A 19,580-nucleotide genomic window follows, 5' to 3' on the forward strand; every position below is an offset into this window, starting at 1 on the left:
CATCTCATTCCCTTTAAATATTCTGAAAGGGCTTCTGGCTAGAAAAAAAAAAAAAAAAAAAAGCTTAGGGCTACATCTGAGGATCAGGGTTCTTGCTGGTCAGCTCTTGCTAGCTGGTTATGACCTTAGGAAGTCCTTGGGGCTCAGAATGTGTCCCCGCAGTGAGACATTAGGAGTCCCGTGAGCAGCGCATTGCGTGTTCTGTGCAACGCTGTTTTCAGTGTCCTCTGCTGCCTTAGTTGACGGTCCTGGGAGGGCGGGCCATTCCACTGCACAGAGGGAAACTAGGACTTAGCAAGATTAGGTGCTAATCACAGAGGACACTAACTGACTCAGAGAGGAGATTCCAAGTGGTGGGAGCACTCAGAAAAGCCATTGAGAGGAGGCTCTTGGATTTCCAGACTCAATGCTGGTCTTTGGAAGCTCTGGTTTTCTTAACTGCCCCGTCTTTTTGCTAGCTGAGTGAATAGACTCACTAATTATAGAACATAGATACAAAATTAACTTCTATGAACCTTTACTTGTCCCTCATCTAACTGCTGACTGGACAGGTGAGCTTCTCATGGGTTTGCTAATCCAGACCCTAACTAGAACCCTACTTTTATCACGCATCTCACAAAGACTATGTGAGAAATTAACAGAAGATAGATGATAAAACCAGAAACATTGGAAGCTGTTACTACATGTGACTGCTATGACCCTCAGGATCCTGCTTCTTGGACTTAATAACAAATACAACAGATGTCAGGGGAAGAGAAGGTGACTTTAAGGAAGCTAGCATCATGGGATAAAAGGAATGCCCTTCGGGGACATGGGATTTTCATTGTACTGAAGGGTTAGGCAAGCAGGGTTTATCAAGGATCTATCTGCAGGAGGTTTTATCAGCAGGACACAGAAGGTGCTGCTCAGGGAGGAGCAGACAGTTACTACTTTGGGAAGGTTACACCCCTCCCCACACACAGCTAGGCAATCCCGTGAGGAGACCAAGACAATTGGTTTATGAAGTCTGTCTGGCACAGAGGTGCTCTCTGTCTCATTGAAATGCAATGAAACCAGTACTGTACGGTAATATTCATATGAACGTATAATTGAAAATATGTGAACGTAAATTAGAATTTTTTTTATGTTTGGGGTTTATTTATTTGCTTTGTTTTTGAGGTAGGGTTTCACTCTAGTCTACGCTGACCTGGAATTCACTCTGAATTCTCAGGTTGGTCTCAAACTCATGGCGATCCTCCTACCTCTGCCTCCTGAGTGCTGGGATTAAAGGAGTGCGCCACCACGCCCGGCATTTTTTTTTTTTTTTTAATGATACTGGAAAACCTCTCCACAATTGTAGGAAATAGACAAAATGATCTTACGGATAGATGGCTAAGTATGAAAGAGCAGAATGTGCTGAGCGTCACAGGCTCAGTATGGAGTTAGAGTCACAGGGAAACCTCAGTCTTCAGGACCACTGGATAAAAGTGCCAAGTCAATCTGAAGTGACAGGGTCAGCAGCACTGTTTGTCACACGTGTTCACCCCAGACTCACCAGGTGTATCATGTGAGTCAGTCAGCTTGTCGATCAAGCCACAACCAGGGAGACCATCTCAGTGAGCCAGCTTTTCTCAAGAGAGATTCAAATGCATCTCCCATTTTTATGACATGAGGCAATTTTGTACCTGTGAACTAATCATCTGCCAAAATTGATCTAACTGCAATCCCAGGACTTGGGAGGTAGAGGGAAGAGGATGAGGAGTTCAAAACTACCCTCAGCTATGTAGTGAGTTTGAGGTCAGCCTAGGATACATGAGACTCTTTCTCAACTATCAGCAGGAACTGGGAGGGTGGACAATAGTCTTCCTTGTTGATTGAATCTGAAAGATGGCTCTTAGGTCCTAAGACATATGTGGGGCCCTGTCTATTGGACAGGTAAAAGACTTGCCTGTGTTTCAGTGAGGCAGAAACAGAGCTCACAGTGACAAGTTTTCTGAAGGAGGTTGTGCCAGGTAATCCTGACACACAACTTAATCACAAGGAGAGACACCGGAGACATTAGCAAAACACTGCCTTACCTGTGAGTGCGTTTCCAATCCCAAGCAGAGACTGAGAGGACACTGGCCTAATGAATGAATTCTATGAAGGATTCATAATGCAAATATGTAGTTGGAAGGCACTGAAGGGCAGGATGTGAGGCCTATTACAGGAAGTAGGTCACTGGGGACATGTCCTTGAGCTACACCTTGCCCTGGCCACTTCCTGTGTCCCACTCTCTGCTTCCTGGATGCCTCAGTGTGAGCTGGTCTGCTTCACTATAACTTGCCTACCATGATGTAATAATATATCTGAAACCTTGAGGCAACATAAATAATTTCTTCCTTTTCAAGTATTTGGCCAAAGCCATGCAAAAGTAAATAACACATGAGTGCTTTAAGAAAACTGTGTGGGGCTAGAGAGATGACTCAGTGGTTAAGGCGCTTGCCTGTGAAGCCTAAGGACCCGTGTTTGACTCTCCCGATCCCAGGTTAGCCAGATGCAAAGGTGAGACAAGTGAAAGTCACACATGCCCACTAGGTGGCACAAGCATCTGGAGTTTGATTATAATGCTGAAGCCCTGGCATGCCAATTGTCTGTGTGGGGTGGTGGTGGTGGGGGAAGTCCTTCTCTCTTACTGTTAACACCAAAAATTAAGCCTTTACATAGGCTCTTTCATAAACATCTAGATGGAAGTAAGCTAGAAAAGAAGTGGACCTGTAACTTTCCAAGGACTAAAATCTCCTGGAAGAGGGTTTTTATCTGTTTTCTAGATTGTTATCTCTTCTTTCATAGCAAGTGCTGGGCCTGAGGTCATTAGGATTGATTAGACTTCCCCACATCAGAGCCTTGAGAAAGTTCTATGATAGTGTGGTAGTTAAATAGATGGCCCCAATATATTTAGGATTTTATTAAAGTATACAATTTGTATCAGAAGCCACCTGGCTAGAGGAGGTGGCACTGGGCAGATCTTAGGGTCCCACCCTAAGGTATGGTGGTGGAATTGGAATTTCAGTTTAAAGATCTGTAATGTGCCTGGGCTCAGCCTAGAGTTTCTGAAGTATACTTTCTTGTGCTGGTCATGGTGCTAGCCTCTCTCTCTCTCTCTCTCTCTCTCTCTCTCTCTCTCTCTCTCTCTCTCTGCTTGGTTCTGTGAAGACAGGCCAGCTTCTTCTGCAATATGGAACTTCCCCTCTACCTTCCATAAATCCCTTCCTCCATAACTGTGCCTGGTCTGGAAGTTCATGTTAGCAGCCTGAAGCTGTCTGCTACAGAATTAGTAACAAGATTAGGGTAAAGTATTAAGATAAAGCATGTGGATTTTGGTTTTTTGGAACTTGTGTGCTGGAGGAACGGGAAACTTGTTACTTGAAACTGAGGATGCCTTCTGGAGCATAAGCCAAGTATTATGAACTATTATTATGAGAGCTTAAGAGTACTAAGTGCAGGGAGAATTGAACTTGGAGGCTTGGATTATGAACGTTTTAAGGAGAAGGAAAGACAGCAGAAAACCTTGCTGGAACTGGACTACTGTTATAAGGGCTGGCGGCATTCTGCTTCCCTTGCCCAGAGACTTTGTTCAAACTTAAAATTGTAATAGACTGATGTATGTGGCTGAAGATATTGGATTGAGAGATTTAGAAAAATTCAAGCAATTAAAAGTTACAGGCACTGAAAATGGATTTAGGTTGCTGATTCTGCTATTGTCAAACACATTAGCAATGTATTTTTTGTGTGTGATGTGTTGGGGGGGACCAGTCACCATTTATTTCAGCACTGTAACTGGGGAGCCTGAACTGTGGGCTCTTCTTCCCTCTGTATTTGTATAAGGAGCACTGCACTCCTATAAAAGGTTTTAAAATACAAAATGTACAAGAAAACACGGTTTCAAGTGCTGTAAACATAAATGAGAACCAGTTTACCTAACATCCATTCCACAAAATGCAAGGTTTCAACGTGAGCCCATCTGAGCCTTAAAGATAACCAAATGCTCTGCACACCACAAACAGGACTTCACAGCCAGGCCCAGTGCAGTGTGGCAACACTGGCCAGCCCTGCGTGGAGGTGGGCTGTACCGGGAGCAGCAGTAACACCTGCGAACCCAAAGACATCTCTTTTTAAGTTGTTTTCAGCCATGTTTCTTTGCATCTCTTAGTGAGCAGAAAGCTCCTCATTCCATTCTTCAACTCCAGGTCTCGCACAGGTTGGAGGGGAAGGGGTATGTGCTAACAAATGCCCAGGTGCTCAGTGTTACTACTAGGAATCGCTTGCATGGTCCAGTGAATGTGTGCTTTACCACCGCTATGCTGAGAAAAACATTAAGTCTCTATCTACAAAGCCAAAAATATTGACTCTTACTCAAAAGCTTTTATAAAGCTAATATAAAACTGCTTACAGAGTATACAAAGCTCTATTTTAAAATTTAGCTTGTTTTAAATAGGAAAGCCTTTCTAATGCTACAGGCATCAAGGTATGTACTGAAAAGTCATCAACATTTGGTGCATCACAACTTTGGATCATAGAGGCTTTTATTCTTGGAGGCAGTAAGGCAGCCCCCAAAGGATATTGCAGTGACCCCACATGAGGCACCTACCCCAGGGACAAAGGGTGGAAGCAATTCTGGCCATGTCTCTGAAAGTTCACCTGAGAGACCCACCCACTTAGCCCCTTCAAAGGAAGCTGTGGGCTTCCAACTATAGGCCATAAAGCAAATTGTTATCCATACTGATATAAAACTCACTTTTCAAAGAAAATTTGAAAATATCTATCCCCAAGATTGGGCACAGTGATTTGCTGAAGGGGAGACAGTTCTCTAATTAGTTCTAGTGGAGAAATCCAAACAATCATGTTAAAGACAGGAAAACTTATTTCCCTTATCCCGAGTCAGTTCCTCCTACCCTGCTGACTAGAGGTGGTGGGCAACAGGTCAGCCCTTGTTCAGGCCTGATGTAACCTTAATAAAGAGAACCCTGGATTCAAGGGCCCACAACTCTATAGAATAAAAGCATTGAGCATTTAGCCATTGCAGTGTAGCGTCACATGTAGGAACTCAAAAATTTTGCTTCATGAATAAAGTACACTATTTCATTTGAAAACATACTATAAAATTCAAGGACTTTGAAATAGGCCCAGAAATTGGCAACAAAGCCCACTGGAAGGAAGGGTAAGGACAGGGTTTGAGGAAATTATACAACTTGGGCACTTAATGAACATGGCCCAACTGCTTTACATGAAAACAGTGGAGAAGATGCCTGAGGAAAGACTATGACAGGCATGCAGACTCTTTTTGGAAAGAGTTGACTGGAAAAGAAACTTGATTTTCAAGGTCATGATTTATTTTGTCTCTGAATTAAAAATCTGGCTGTGTCCTGCACACCTGGCATTAGCTTTGGAAGCATTAAAAATACTGGAGTGGTCATGGAGTGCACATGGATTCAGAAGCTGCTGCTGAGATACAACCTACAAACAGGGCATGATGACCTTCCGAAGAGGCTGGCAAAACCACCGAGAGATGGGCCGTGGCTTACATGGGGGCCCAAAGCGGTTTTGATATCACAGAACTGTGCAAGGGCTGCATGGAGGCTATTGTCTGGGAATGGAAGTTTTCCATGGCTATGCTGGCCAGCTGGAGGAGCAGAATTAAAACACCCAGAGACGGTCAGTCACTGGTTAGGATATACAACTTGAACTGCAAAAGTCTGATGTTTGCTTGATGGTAGTTGAGTTTACATTGTTGCAGTCTCTCCATGATATGCCTTGTAACAGTTAAAAATGTTTACTCTGTGCCTTTATATGTTAAAAGTATATAACTTTTTTGATTTTACAGGACTCACAGGTAAGAGATAATCTTAAATCTCAGATGAGACTTTGGACTTTGGCACTACCTTATGTTGGTAAAGGCTCTGGGGACCTTTGAATTTAACAATGTACAATGTGAGATGGTTACAAATCTATTGGGGGCCAGGGAAGGAATGTGGTAGTTTAAATAGATGGCCCTCAATATAGTCAGTATTTTACTAAAGTTTGTAATTTATATCTGCACCACCTCCCTGATGGAGATATAAGTGGGCGGATATTAGGGTCCAGCCCTAACTTGTGGGGATGAATTTGGGATTTTAGTCTAAAGATAGGTAGCATGCCTGGTTCAGCCTTTACTGCTCTGTTCAGTGAGCTGGCTTGTGCTGCTGCTGGTGGTGGGTTGTCTCTGTGCTCAGGCCTTTGAAGTTAGGCCAGCTTCTTCCTCCATCATGAAACTTCAATAAATCCCTTTCTCTATACTATGCCTTGTCTGGACGTTCATCTCAGTTCTCTGAAGCTGTCTACTACAGACAGGAACTTGGACAGCAAGAGCTGGCTTGGCTATTTGCCCTCAGAGAGACTGGTGTGGACTAGGTTCCAGTGTATTGTTTATTCTCTATGACCTCAAGTGAATGACTGATCCTGTTTTGTCTTCAGTTTTTATTCACTTACTTATTTATGGCCAGTTTTCATGTCATGCAGGCTGACCTCTAACTCACTGTGTAACAGATGTTAAATTAGAATTCCTTATCCTACTGCCTACTCCTCCCAAGTGCTGGGATGTAGAAGTGTGCTTTGCCACCCCATTCCACTCACATTTCCTCTTAGTCTGTGGGCCTTGGAGTGTAGTTCAGTTGGTATAACACTTGCTTGGTGTGCACGTGACTATGGGTTCAGTTTCTAGCAGCACCCAGAACCCAGTGTGATGGCATATGCCTATAATCCCAATGCTTGAGATGTGGAGACAGAAGGATCAAAAATTCAAGAAGTTCAGAGTTATCCTTTACTGCATAGTCAATTTTAGGCTAGCCTAGGCTACAAGAGACCTTGTCTCACAAAGTGTCGCCCTACTGGATGACTTAGATATCATAGACATATTACATATTTTTGGCATCAGCTCATGATAGAGACAAAACACAACATGTAATGGGATCTCATGTGGAAAGCACTGGCAGAAAGCCCAGCAAAGTAGGGTATCCAGAAATGTCAGCCCCTTTCTGGAAGGAAGTGAGTCAGGCTTGGGGGAGGCTCTGTTTGCTCTGATCCTCTGCTGCGGTGGGCACAGAAACAGGAACAACTGTGGGGATCCTGAGCGGCTGACATTTTCATTGTGCCCGGCAAGTGTTATAAACACTCTGCAGCCAGGCTGAGGACCGGGATTTGAAAAGAAGACATTTACCTTTAAGGCCAATTGTCCTGAACATCAGGAAGCGGCATGCTGCTCTGTGACAATTCCTTTCATTGGTTATAAAGAGGCCTGCAGACATTGCTAGCTTTAGAAGTCTAGAAGCGCTAGACACAATTACATGCAAAGATGTTGGATGAAGTGTATTCTCCCGTGAACTTGGTTTTCATCCTCTACACAATGCTGTTGAGGGCTTTGCAGGCACTAGCCCAGCTGGCTGTCACACCGGAGGAGGAGTAGCTGCAGGCGGTCAGTCATGCCCTCGGTGAACTGCTATGGGCCACAGTGGACTGAAAGAAGGGGGACAGACTTGATGTTTCAGTGACAGACCTGTGGGGGCCTGGAAGGACCCTCGTAGTTTACGGTTCCCACCCTTCATTTACTTTTAATCCGTGGACAAACTGAGTCCTGAGACAGGGTGTAACCTGCTCAAGGATAGGAAGGTAAAACAGGCCAGGAGTGAAACCAGTGCTGGACTGACTCAGTGTCCAAGACTCACTGTATTCCAGGATGGATGATTTTAAAGGAACCAAAATATTCATTTAATAAAAATTTACTGAAATACATTTATTAACACACTAAGATTGCCAGAAATGATGGGTCATGCCTATAACCCGAGCAATTGAGAAGATAAGGCAGGTGGATTGAAGCAAGTTTGAGACCAGGCTTGGCTACATAGTGAGATCCAGTCCAGCCTACATGGGCTACAGGATAAGACCCTATCTCAAATAGCCAAGCAAAACAGAAGAAAATAGTGTGTTAGCTCGTGTTTATAATTCCAGTATCCAGGAGGCTGAGACAGGAGCAATGCTGTGAATAAGAGGCCATCTTGAGTAACGCATTCTAGAGTAGCTAGGGGTATAGTGTGAGACTGTGTCAAAAACAAAAGGCAGGGCTAGAGAGATGGCTTAGTGGTTAAGGTGCGTGCCTGTAAATCCTAAGGACCCAGGTTTGATTCTCCAATATACCCATAAGCCAGATGCACAAGGTATCACATCCACCTGGCTTCATTTGCAGTAACTAGGGACCCTGGCATGCTCATTTTCTCTATCAGCACTCTCTCACTTTCTCTCTTTCTGCTTGCAAATAAATAAATATTTCTTAAAAGAGCCAAACAAACAAAAAGTGAGACAGTAATCTAGATGTGGTGCATGTGTACAATGTGAGGATTTGAGAGGAGGAGGAAGAGAGGATCAGGAAGTCAAAGCGATTCCCATCTACACTGTGAGTCTGAGGCCAGCCTGAGCCAGTTGAGATTCTATCTCAGTAAGCAAACAGACAAACAGGATGGATGACAGTTAAGACACTGAAGTACTTGAATGGTACTTTAGGGTTCTTGTACAAAAATATTGCATGCAAAACCCAAACAAACATTTGATAGGTTGTGTATTTTAAGTATCATGATGACTGTAGTAGTGGTAAGGATGATGGTGCTAAGAGGAAGATAATTATGATAATGGTGAGGGTGTGCTGAGGGGAAGATGGCTGTGATGACGGTGAGGGTGTGCTAAGAGGAACATGGCTGTGATGATGGTGAGGAGGGATAAGTGATACTGATGTGGAGGATAGTGAATATGTTTTGAGTTCTGATATTCAGCTTATAGTTAGTTTAATAACATTGTAGATTTTAGGTAAGTCATTTGTCACAATAGCCCCATACAACACACTGTATTACTATTCTCTTTTAGAACTTAGGAAACAGAACCATAACACTTTTCCCAGTGATACATCCAGAATTAAAGTGCTAAAATCAGATACAATGATTATTATGAATATTCATGTGTTCTCTGTGTTTTCTGAGTTCCCTGCAAAAAGCTCTCCATATATCACCTCGCTGGTATCTCCCAACATGTCATGGGATAGGCCCAGTTTGTTTCTGCTGCTTTGTATATTAAGAAAACTGGAACTCAGAGTTTGCATGGATCCTGCAGGTACCACAGCTACTACAAAAGAGAGTGAAGGGCATTGGAATGAAGGTTTCCCTCCCAAGCTCAGTGTGCAGGGCTTCTCTTCCCCATGGCTTCTGCTTCCCCTCTTCCTTATTCACACACCTGGTCTTTAAGACCCAGAGACCTGGTGTGGCCGTTGCATCTACCTCTACCTGTTCTCCTGTAAGAGCCCATCCCCCCACCCGTTCCCCTTCTCGTAGTCGTCAGGACTCTGGGGCCTACTTCTCACAACAGCCACATCTAAAACCTGAGATAATTACACACCCTCTAATGGTTTCCACAGCCTTGCACTGAGACTCAAGAATAACACGTCAGGCTCACAAAGAATCAGGTTCTACCGCCTCTCAGCCTTGTTGTTTATGCTCCCTTCAAGGCATCCCAAGCCCAGCTGAACAGTTTTGCCAGCCATCACCCAAGCGGGCCTTCTTTCTGTCTGTCTTTTGCCACCACACTTGGCATGACACAGGAATGTGATAAATGACAGGAAGGATGGATGGGTGGGTGGAAGCATTATATTTTCCTTTATCGTTGCAAGGTAGGCTTAGAATTTTCAGGTGACTTACCTTCCTTTTCTTTTTCCTTCCAAGGGCAGCCCAGGAGAGCGTGGTGCTGATGGTGAGGTGGGACAGAAAGGCGACCAGGTAAAAGCCACCTTTCTTTGTGATGCTTCTCTCGCCCCACACGCAGACCACTGACTCTCCGCAGCTTCCACCCACTGCTCCTGGACTCTTGTGAACCTCTTCTGCCTGCAGACGGATCTCTACATCTCGCTTTCCTGGTTTCCATCTTTGAGCTCTCTGCCTTGCTGTCCTCTTGCCCTTTCTCTAGGCTTTCCGAGGAGCTGCCTCTCCACTGTCTTTAGTGCCCATGCCCAGGTTGCCTCTCCTTTACTGCAGTGGTTTTCACTCGCTAGGAAATTCCCCCTAACTTCCTCCCAGCATTTCCTGAGCACCTGCTCTTTGACTCTCATGGTTCTACTTGCCATGCTTTGCAGCACCATTGCATATTGTTGTTGCGTCTTCCCTGCTTGCAGAAAGGGTTTCTCCTCATCCGTGTCCTCCAGACAGTATGGCGTAGTAACCATTTCCATATCTCTTACATTAAAGTAGATATTACAAGTAATCCAGAAATGAGTTAAAGTATAAAATAGATTGTTTGGACGTTATATGTCATTTTACATAAGGAACTTGAGAACCTCTGGATTCTTTTATCCCTGGAGGGTGTCTTAGAACCAACCCCATGGAGATATGAAGGAACAACTATATGTGTGTTTATATATGTAATATATAACATATATAAAAGGCAATATCTATGTAACTATATTTATGGGGATATGCATGTGCTGATATTTGATTATTTTTCAATGTTCCTCAATGAAACACTGTGTGTATCTACAAGGTTGAGTGTATAATACAATAACGCCCAGGTAAAATCCATGGGAACGTTAAGATATTATGACCCCTCCTGCTTTCATCTGTATCCTCAGTCATTTCCTACTACCCATTTCCCTGCATCATTTTGAGGCAAATGGGTTTATAAAAAATGATGATCATTGTCAGTATTGTCAACTACATTCTCTACCTACAGGGTCACAATGGTATGTGAAAAAGAGATTCCATTGTCAGTGCCTTCAATTAAAACTGTATTGGGGTGTATATATATATATATATATATATCTATATATATTTGATATATATTTATATATATTATTTATATATTATATATAATATTTATATATATTATATATATTATTTATATATATATTATATATATACATATATATATATATATAGTATTGTTTTCGGAAACTTGGTATTTGTTCAAAGTAAAAAAGCTTTTTATGACTAACTTATAAAGAATTATCTTTTGTGTCTTCCTAGGGTCACCCTGGAGTTCCAGGTTTCATGGGACCCCCAGGGAATCCTGGGCCACCAGTAAGTAGATCTTTGTACTAACTCATATCTTTTGGTCTTGACTTTCAAGCACTTGTCCATATTCACTGCATATGGCATCACAACGTTATTATACATATGTTATTTTACATAATAGGCTTAAACTCCCAAAGAACCATGGATGAGAGGAAAGTAAGCATCCCAAATCTGTGGAGACCATAGAGCACCTTGTGTAGCCTTGATGGATGGGATTTTAGAGTGGTATTGGGACTCAGGGACTTTGGCAAAAAAAGGGAGAAGCCAGTATTTCAAGATTAAGATTCGTGGATTCCTTTTCATGGGAATGTGAAAGTACCTATATAAGTTTAGATTTTTCTAAATATAGCGCAATCAATAAGTGTAATAATAACTACAATTTATCTATTTGAGAAAGAGAGAGAGAGAGAGAGAGAGATGAAGAGGCAGATAGAGAATAGGCACGCCAGGGCCTCCAGCCACTGAAAACAAACTCCAGATGCATGCACCACCTTGTGTATCTGGTTATGTAGGTCCTGGGGAATTAAACCTTGGTCCTTAGGCTTTGAGCCAAGTACCTTAACCACTAAGCCATCTGTCTAGCCCTATAGCTACAAATTAGTACTCACTGTTCTTTTTTCTTTTAAATTGTTTATTATTTTCTACAACTGGCAAAACAATAACTAAACTATCTAAAAGTAATGTCATCCCATTGTTTGGGCTTCTTCAGAAAATAATGTCCGTGTCCTACCAGTAGCTGTGGTTGTGATCTTGGAAGGTGTCTGCTTACCACTGTACCGCCACTGCTATCACACTGGCTCAAGACCTTCTCAGCACTTCTCTCTCCTCAGTCTAAGCTGCCACAGATTAGTCACGCTGTGTTTTGGCTCATGACTCACTGCTGTTGCACTCCATGTGCCCAGAGAGGGTGGCCTCAGTGACCGGCAGTGGAAATTAGGGTTCTTGTGTAGGATGCCTGGGAGTGCAATAGGGCCCTGTCTCCCGACCTTCACACGAGGCCACTGGTAATGACTGAGATCACAGAAAGGAAGCATGTCAAACAGAGACTGGAATGTTACAATAACGTCTGAAAAAGAGGCTCAGCGGGGACTGTGAATTCAAATGTATGAAATTACTCTCGCTTTGTCTTCTTAAGTAACGTCTCACCCACTTCTGACTTTGACCATGCGTTTATTTAAACACATCAAGTTGTTTTAAATTTTTTCCAATAAAATCATGACAGCATGAACCAGCAGCTTTATAACCTCATGATTAAGTTTCATAGCAAAATTTATAAGAAGGTAAATTATCTACCAAGAAGTTAACATTTCTCAGTTTTCACAGATATAGCTTGGATACTCAGCACACTTCTCACCCTCAGGACCCCTGATGATAACATCTTCTCTAATTTATCAGCCTTGATTCCTAACAGATCTAGCTCTTGCGAGTGTGCACTAATGAAGGGTATTTTATAAGATTTATAAACTTATCATTGTACAGCATGAAATTTTATAATTCTTTCAAGCTTTATATAGTTTCACTTAGCAAATTGCTTTATGATGTACCTTCAAAAGTTATTGGCTGTTGTGGAATCTGACAATAGGGAAAGGAAGACCTGACAAAAGAGGGAACCCAACAGGTAAAGCAGAAAGGCATTAGCGCCCAGCAATAGGGCCATGTGAAAGGGATTCATCTTATTAAGAATCAGTTCACTCACCAGGTATGGGGCACACCTTGACTCTCAGTACTCAGAAGGCAGAGGTAGGAGGATTGCCATGAGTTCAAGGCCACTCTGAGATTACATTGTGAATTCCAGGTCAGCCTGAGCTACAGTGAGACCCTACCTCACAAAAAAATAAATAAATAAATAAAATAAAATAAATAAATAAATACTCAGTTTACACCTGCCATGATGGCTTCAGCTTTCTTGTGCTCCAGGCTGACTGAGGACCACAGAGGAGGGACAGGGGTTAATGCCTGCCTTCTGGCAGCGCCACAGCCTAGAATGAGTCTCCAGGAGTAAGAAAAGCCTGCTTGCTTCTCACTGAGACCTGCAGCCACTTAGATCTCGGTGGCAGCTGTGGGAATTAGCTCCGGGACTCAGATTCTCATGTGAGACTCAGAGTTGAGAACAGGGAAGTGGGCGTGTCTTCTCCAGAGGCCTGGCCACTCTTGTGGCCAGTGCTGACTGAGCTCTGGCTTGGTGCTGGGCCTTGTACGTGTTCCGTGACAGTGTTTGAGAAGGGGTGCTGACTCAGCTCCCCTTCAAGGTGAGGGGCTGGTCATGCAGAAGTAACTCAGAAACAGACACCCAACCCGTCAGGTCATATATGTATTTTTTTTTAAATGTTTTGTTACTTGATTTATTTTATTTATGTCAGAGAGAGACAGAGGCAGATAGAGAGAAGGAGAACAGGTGCTCCAGGGCCTTAAGCACTGCGAACAAACTCCAGATGCCTGCGCCACCTGGTACATCTGGTTTACATAGGTCCTGGGGAATTGAACCTGGGTCCTTTGGCTTCGCAGGCAAATGCCTTAAGTACTAAGCAATCTCTGCAGCCCCATTTGTGCATTTTTAAATGTTTAGTACTTGACAGGCTGTGTGTGGGATACTGGTGATTCGTGTGTTGAACAAAGGTCTTCCAGTGTCTATTTTCTGGGGTTCAGTCAGCAACCTTCTTTAGTGGAAACCCTACCCTCTTCCCAAGTTCTAAGAGGTCAGAAATTTTTGCTAAGTATATTTTGCTAAATAAATCCAGGTGCTAAATAGAAATTGCATCATTTTGGTGGCTTTGGGCTAGATGGGTAAGTTCACTGAGAACCGTGTGCCGTCCGCTTCAGTCAGGTCAACATCCCTGTAAGTCAGGAACGTGACCCGGTTCTTACCGAGTAGAAGACGTGGTAGCCAGTCAAAACGCATCCTGTCACAGGAAGTTGCACCTTGTGGGAAATGAGATATAGCTGTGATTCCAGATTTTCCTGAAGTCCAAGCCTATGATGCAGCCCCTTCTGTATTCCTGAAGCTTGGCTAGCGCCTGGTAAAACTAAGCATTCCCTAAGTGTGCGTAGATAAACTAAAGACGAGCTGCTGCTAGGTGAGGGAGACAGTGCAAGTCTGTGCAGAACGCAGAGTGGGCCACAGCTGTAACTGCAGCTCGGGGAGAGAGAAGGATGAGGTAGAGCGCTCTGGCCAGGCTGTCCAACCTAATCAATGCAAAAAGAGATTACCTCGTTGACTCCCCATCTTCTTGTGGTTTGTGCAACATCTACCCCTTTAGGGAGAACAAAACAGAACCTTCAAGAGCATATAAAGCTCTTGGGATGCTAGAAAGAGGCTGATATGGAAATTAGTCTAAAGAATTGCCTCCTTCATCCCCCAGCCAGCTCTGCTCCTAAGCCATCTAATTATTCAGGAAACATTGACTGAGTTTCCAATATATTCCAGGTGCTCATTAAGTTCCCAGGAAGGAAAGAAAAGGGTAATTCTGGAGTTTGAGATGCAGGAGAGCCGTGGGAGGAAGGAGACAGTAAACAAATTCAAAGTCAATAAACACTAGGATATTAGATGTTGGCAAGGGGCTGTGGGGGTAATTAGCCAGAATAAAAGCAAAGTTAGCAGCACCAAGGGTAGTGAGAGACCAGAGTTTGTGATTCTGGGCCTTGCAGGCAGCATACCTCTCTGGAAACATGCCTGAGTTGAATCTTGGGGGTTGGACCAGTGTGGGGGAGACTCTGATACAGGCAGTGCAGATGGCACACGGTGTCCTGATGCAGACAAATACCTGGGACTCCCTCTGTGCCACCCACCTAACAGTGCGGAAGCCTTCTGACTGCTCACCCCTGGTCCCTTCATCATTCCTCGGTAGAGATAAGTGACTCCATCCTCTCTCACTATAGGGACTTCACTGTTCTTTTATTGGTCCCTTTCCTACCTGATAGTAGCTGAAAATGTCCATCATGAAGTGAGAGCATTTATTATTGCCTTAGGGCTGGCTGGCCGGCCAGTGCTTCAACCCTCTCTGGCCATGATCCCTTTGGCATCCCGGTCATACGGTAGAGACGGCAGCACCTCTGAAAAAGGTCTGGTTCAGGAAGCTTGGAGGAGAAACACAGTGCAGGATCTGTGCACTGCACAGGGCAGGACCAACAGGCTCAGTCCAATTGCACTTGAAACTTGCTTCTGTCTTATCTCTTTAGGGGGCAGTTGGAGTTGCTGGGGCTTCTGGACCACCAGGAATTCAGGGGCCACAGGTAAGTTCTGTGAGAGACAGAATCACCTCAAGTCTCCATTTAGGCCTTTTAAGAACCCTGTGTTGATCAGTCTTGCTTTGATGCACTCCACCACCTGGACCTACACGTTCTCCAGGTGTTGTTCATGCTAGGCTTTTCCTACAGGGAAAGGCCAGGGTAGCTAAGTACAAACCCTAGTTACAGGAATTGGCATTATGGTCCCATTCCAGCAAAGAAGTCAGGTCCTGCTCTTGTCTAAAAGCAAGCAGGAAATTAATGTCCAACTTGGGACTTAAGTCAATTTAAGGACTCTGAGTTCGGAGTCCACATTGACCCACTGTGGAGTGTTGTGGCTGAGTAATTGACAGCCTTCTGGCCCTCTGTAGGATCATCTAGCGGTCAATTGTTTTGAAGCCACCAATGCATAAATCCCAGGATGGAAAACACTGCAGGCAGCCTTTTTATTGATTTTCAGACTGTAAAAGATTTCCCCAATTAAAAACAAAACAAAACAAATAATGGGCTGTTGCCCGAGGAGAATGAGATATGGAGCCCAGATGTAAAATCATTACATAACTAGGAATTAGACTATATTAAATAAGACTTTGATTTTTTTTTCATGGGATACTCAGGTAAGGTATGGCAACACTTGGAGCTGTCCGTGGTTCTCATACATTAGTGTAGATGGCAAAAAAAGTAGATGTTGTCTTAGGCTAGACAATGAAGATTAGTAATTTAAAAACAGAAATAAGGGGCTGTAGAGATGGCTAAGTGGTTAAGTGCTTGCCTGTGAAGCCTAAGGACCCCAGTTTGAGGCTCAATTCCTCAGGACCCACGTTAGCCAGATGCGCAAGGGGGTGCACGCGTCTGGAGTTCGTTTGCACTGGCTGGAGGTCCTGATGTGCCCATTTCTCTCTCTCTCTCTGTCTCTCTCTGTCACTTTCAAATAAATAAGTAAAAATAAAAAACAATAAATAAAGAAAGAAAGAAATAAAAAGTTGACTGGGTAATAATGACATAAATATTTCACACAAACCTAAACATTTTCACTGGATTTGTCATTTTTTACATATGACAAATGAAGCCTATTCTGCAATTGAGTACCCTGAATGTATGATCTTTTACTAGTATTCTTCTTATTATTATTCTAGCAAAAGCGAAAATATACTGCTTACTACTGAACGTATTTTGAGAATATGACAATATCCCTGAAACAATATGAAGGTCGACTTCTGGATTCTTAAGTTTTTGCTCATCTTTTATTAATTTTAATATTTATATATGTATTTGAGGAAGTGAGAGTGACAGCATGGAGATGCCAGGGTCTCTTCCCACTGCAAAGGAACTCCAGAGTCATGTCTCACTCTGCATCTGGCTCTACGTGGGTGCTGGGGAATCAAAGTGTAGCCGTCATGCTTCATAAGTGAACACCTATAACTGCTTTAACGCCAGGCCCCTGCTCACCTTTAATAGCTACCTCACACCCATATTCTTATACAGTGGGGAGCTCATCTTTATCAAATCCTTTCAAAACAGTCACTTAGTTTTCATAAATGGTTATTTTCCTTTTTTCTGTTTGATTTCATTGTGCTACTTACATATTTAAATGGGCTAACTTTCCTAGCAGATGATGTAGCCAAACAAACTTATGGGATCAAACTTTGTGCCATCGGTGAACCTTCAACCCTTCTGATGGGTGCAGAGAGAACAAGGGATCTGTGGTGCTATGGGCTGGGCAGAGGTGCTTTGGAAGAAAGAGGTCTAACTTGGTGTCCTGGAATGGGTCAAGTGCAGGCTGGCTAGGAAGTGTCTGTCTCTGGTGCACTTCTCCTGTCTCTTTGATTTCCAAATGCTTGGAAAGTCTGGGAGTCAGGAGGAAAATTCCTCTCCTGGACATGCCTTCCTCACCTGAGAGTCAAAAGAATGACATAGTTCGGAGCTAAGTAAACTTTGTTCATAATGAAACAACAGTAAACACTTCAGAATTTGGGGGCTGTTTGTTGCAGCAAAGCAAAATGAGCCATAGAAAGCACATATACAAATGGCTTTGATTGTATGTCAATAAAACTTTACTAAAATGAAAACAAGTGGAGGGTTGCAGATTACCTCCTTCCTGGATCACTGTTGTTTCCATTCTAGGGTCTTTGGAACAATAAATACAAAAATGAATCCAGAAATCACCATTATCAATATTTAAAATTACCCAGTGATAATTGGATATTTCCCCCATTCTAATTAAATATATCCACTTTATTTGCATGTGTGTTGGTAGATGTTGTAATGGAGGGAAGATGAATCTTCTGCTTCATTAGATTTATCATTGTGGATTCACCTGATTGTCTGTGCACTCAGACAATCTTAAGTGTCAGGCAACAAACATAATGCTATAAAGATACAACAGATTCAACTTGTAATCAATGCAAAGTTGCATCAGAGCATTATGTTTTTTTTTAATTAAGTCATTACTTGTCATGGATATGAAAAGTGTGAATACTTTCAAGAAGATTTTAATAAACAATGATAAACCTAAACATGATCTCATCCTCACCAGCCCCCATGTATCATAAAATGACTTAAGAATACTTTTCCTAAATCTTTTATTGTTGTTGTTATTTTGAGGTATGGTTTTACTCTACCCCAGGCTGACCTGAAATTCATTATGTAGTCGCAGGGTGACCTCAAACTCATAGTTGATCTCCTATCTCTGCCTCTCAAGTGCTGAGATTAAAGGCATGTGCCACAATGCCCGGAAATTTTCCAAAATCTTAATCATGCATTACTGCTGTCTTTCTTTTTCCTCAGATTTGGATAAAACTCAGACATATATCTTAATAAAGGAGGTGTGAAATGTATTTCATTCCCTTTATGGGGTCATTTTATATCTGAAGCAAGATAAGCTTTTGCTTGTTTTTGCTTTTATTTTTAGGGCACATCCCAAGCCTAAAAATACCGCATTTTATGGGATTAGCGTGTGAAACCTGGCATCAGCACGCTGTCTCTCAACATCAGCAGGAGATTATAAAGTTGTCAGGAAGCCTACATCCTTGAGGCAGAGACACAGAGTGATAGAAAGCTGTGCAGCAGTATCAAATTGCCATGGATTGCAGCATGCTGACATCGAAGTTCGGGGTGACAGTTGTGCTTTGATGAATAAAAGGGGAAATGTGCTGCTAATTAATGCAATTTTTGTGAAACAACCTTTCAAAACACCACATGTCTTTCATGAGGGGAAGGGATAGTAACTGCATGCACCGTTGGGTAAAGGTTTGGTAATATCTGAATAAGCAAACATTGAAAATGACAAACACCATGAGTACATATGTCTTGGTCAGCCCTGCAGTTGTGCTGGGTTTTCCCATAGGCACAGAACCTTAAAGTGAGGAGTAAGTTTCTGGAGATACAGAGACACGTGTTGAGTGCGATCTAGACCCAGACCTCAACTCAAAAGCCCTTATCTTCCTCCCACCAGTCTTCAGATGACTAATTTCCCCAGCCTCTGAAATGTGCAGCGGTCTCTGTGCCCAGGCCCATGGTGAGCATGCTCTGTCTGGGAGAGGTGCACAGCCAGGAAGCTTCTAACTGAGAACTCCTTCTCCTAGCTTGCTGGGGAAGCTCTGGGTGACATGATTTCCTTCCAGAAGAGACAACTGAGGATTTCATGGTGCTTTTATTTATTCTTGCATCCTATAGGGGAAAGAAGGCCCTCCTGGTCCTCAAGGTCCACCGGGAATTCCTGGAATCCCAGTAAGTAGCATTTATAGGGCTCGCTTCACAAAAATAAGCAAATAAAAGTGCATTCCAGCTGGGCCTTGTGGTATGTGCCTATCATCCCAGCAACAGAGAAATGGAGGCAGGATACATTCTCCATTGTGAAAGCAAGGCAAGCTCACTAATGGAATGGGAGCACTGTCGAATGTTAGCAGAACATCCTCATTATCTTGCTTATTGCCCAAGCCGTTTGAACTTGCTGGAACAGGTCTGAAGTTCATTTTTCCTTTATGTCTACAGTGTTTGCTTTTGTCTTTCTAAGTAGTGCACTCTCTCTCTCCTATTTGTATTATTATGCCCACATACATATATATGTACATATAGGTATGGCTAAATACACATATTTCTTATTTCCAGTATTGTTTTTAAATGTTCATAAAATTAACTACAATATATCCAATGAATGTACCATATGTGTGATCACACCTCTGTTGCCTCTCAGATCTTAAAATTATTTCATTTTAAAAGCATACAATAGGCAATCCATATACATAGGAGTGTATTTTT

General features: G+C 42.9%; 1 protein-coding gene across 1 annotated transcript in view; it reads left to right on the forward strand.

Annotated features, from left to right (window-relative positions):
- The window catches only part of Col22a1 (collagen type XXII alpha 1 chain), a 266,961-nt gene that overhangs the window by 204,775 nt on the left and 42,606 nt on the right, over window positions 1–19,580 (forward strand). Inside the window, exons 47-50 of the mRNA XM_012948295.2 lie at window positions 9,756–9,809; window positions 11,049–11,102; window positions 15,273–15,326; window positions 18,996–19,049. Coding sequence (XP_012803749.2) covers window positions 9,756–9,809; window positions 11,049–11,102; window positions 15,273–15,326; window positions 18,996–19,049 — 216 coding nt within the window. The remainder of the gene's footprint in view (window positions 1–9,755; window positions 9,810–11,048; window positions 11,103–15,272; window positions 15,327–18,995; window positions 19,050–19,580) is intronic.

The sequence above is a fragment of the Jaculus jaculus genome, chromosome 2, assembly GCF_020740685.1.
Source record: "Jaculus jaculus isolate mJacJac1 chromosome 2, mJacJac1.mat.Y.cur, whole genome shotgun sequence".
Classification (NCBI taxonomy): Eukaryota; Metazoa; Chordata; class Mammalia; order Rodentia; family Dipodidae; genus Jaculus; species Jaculus jaculus.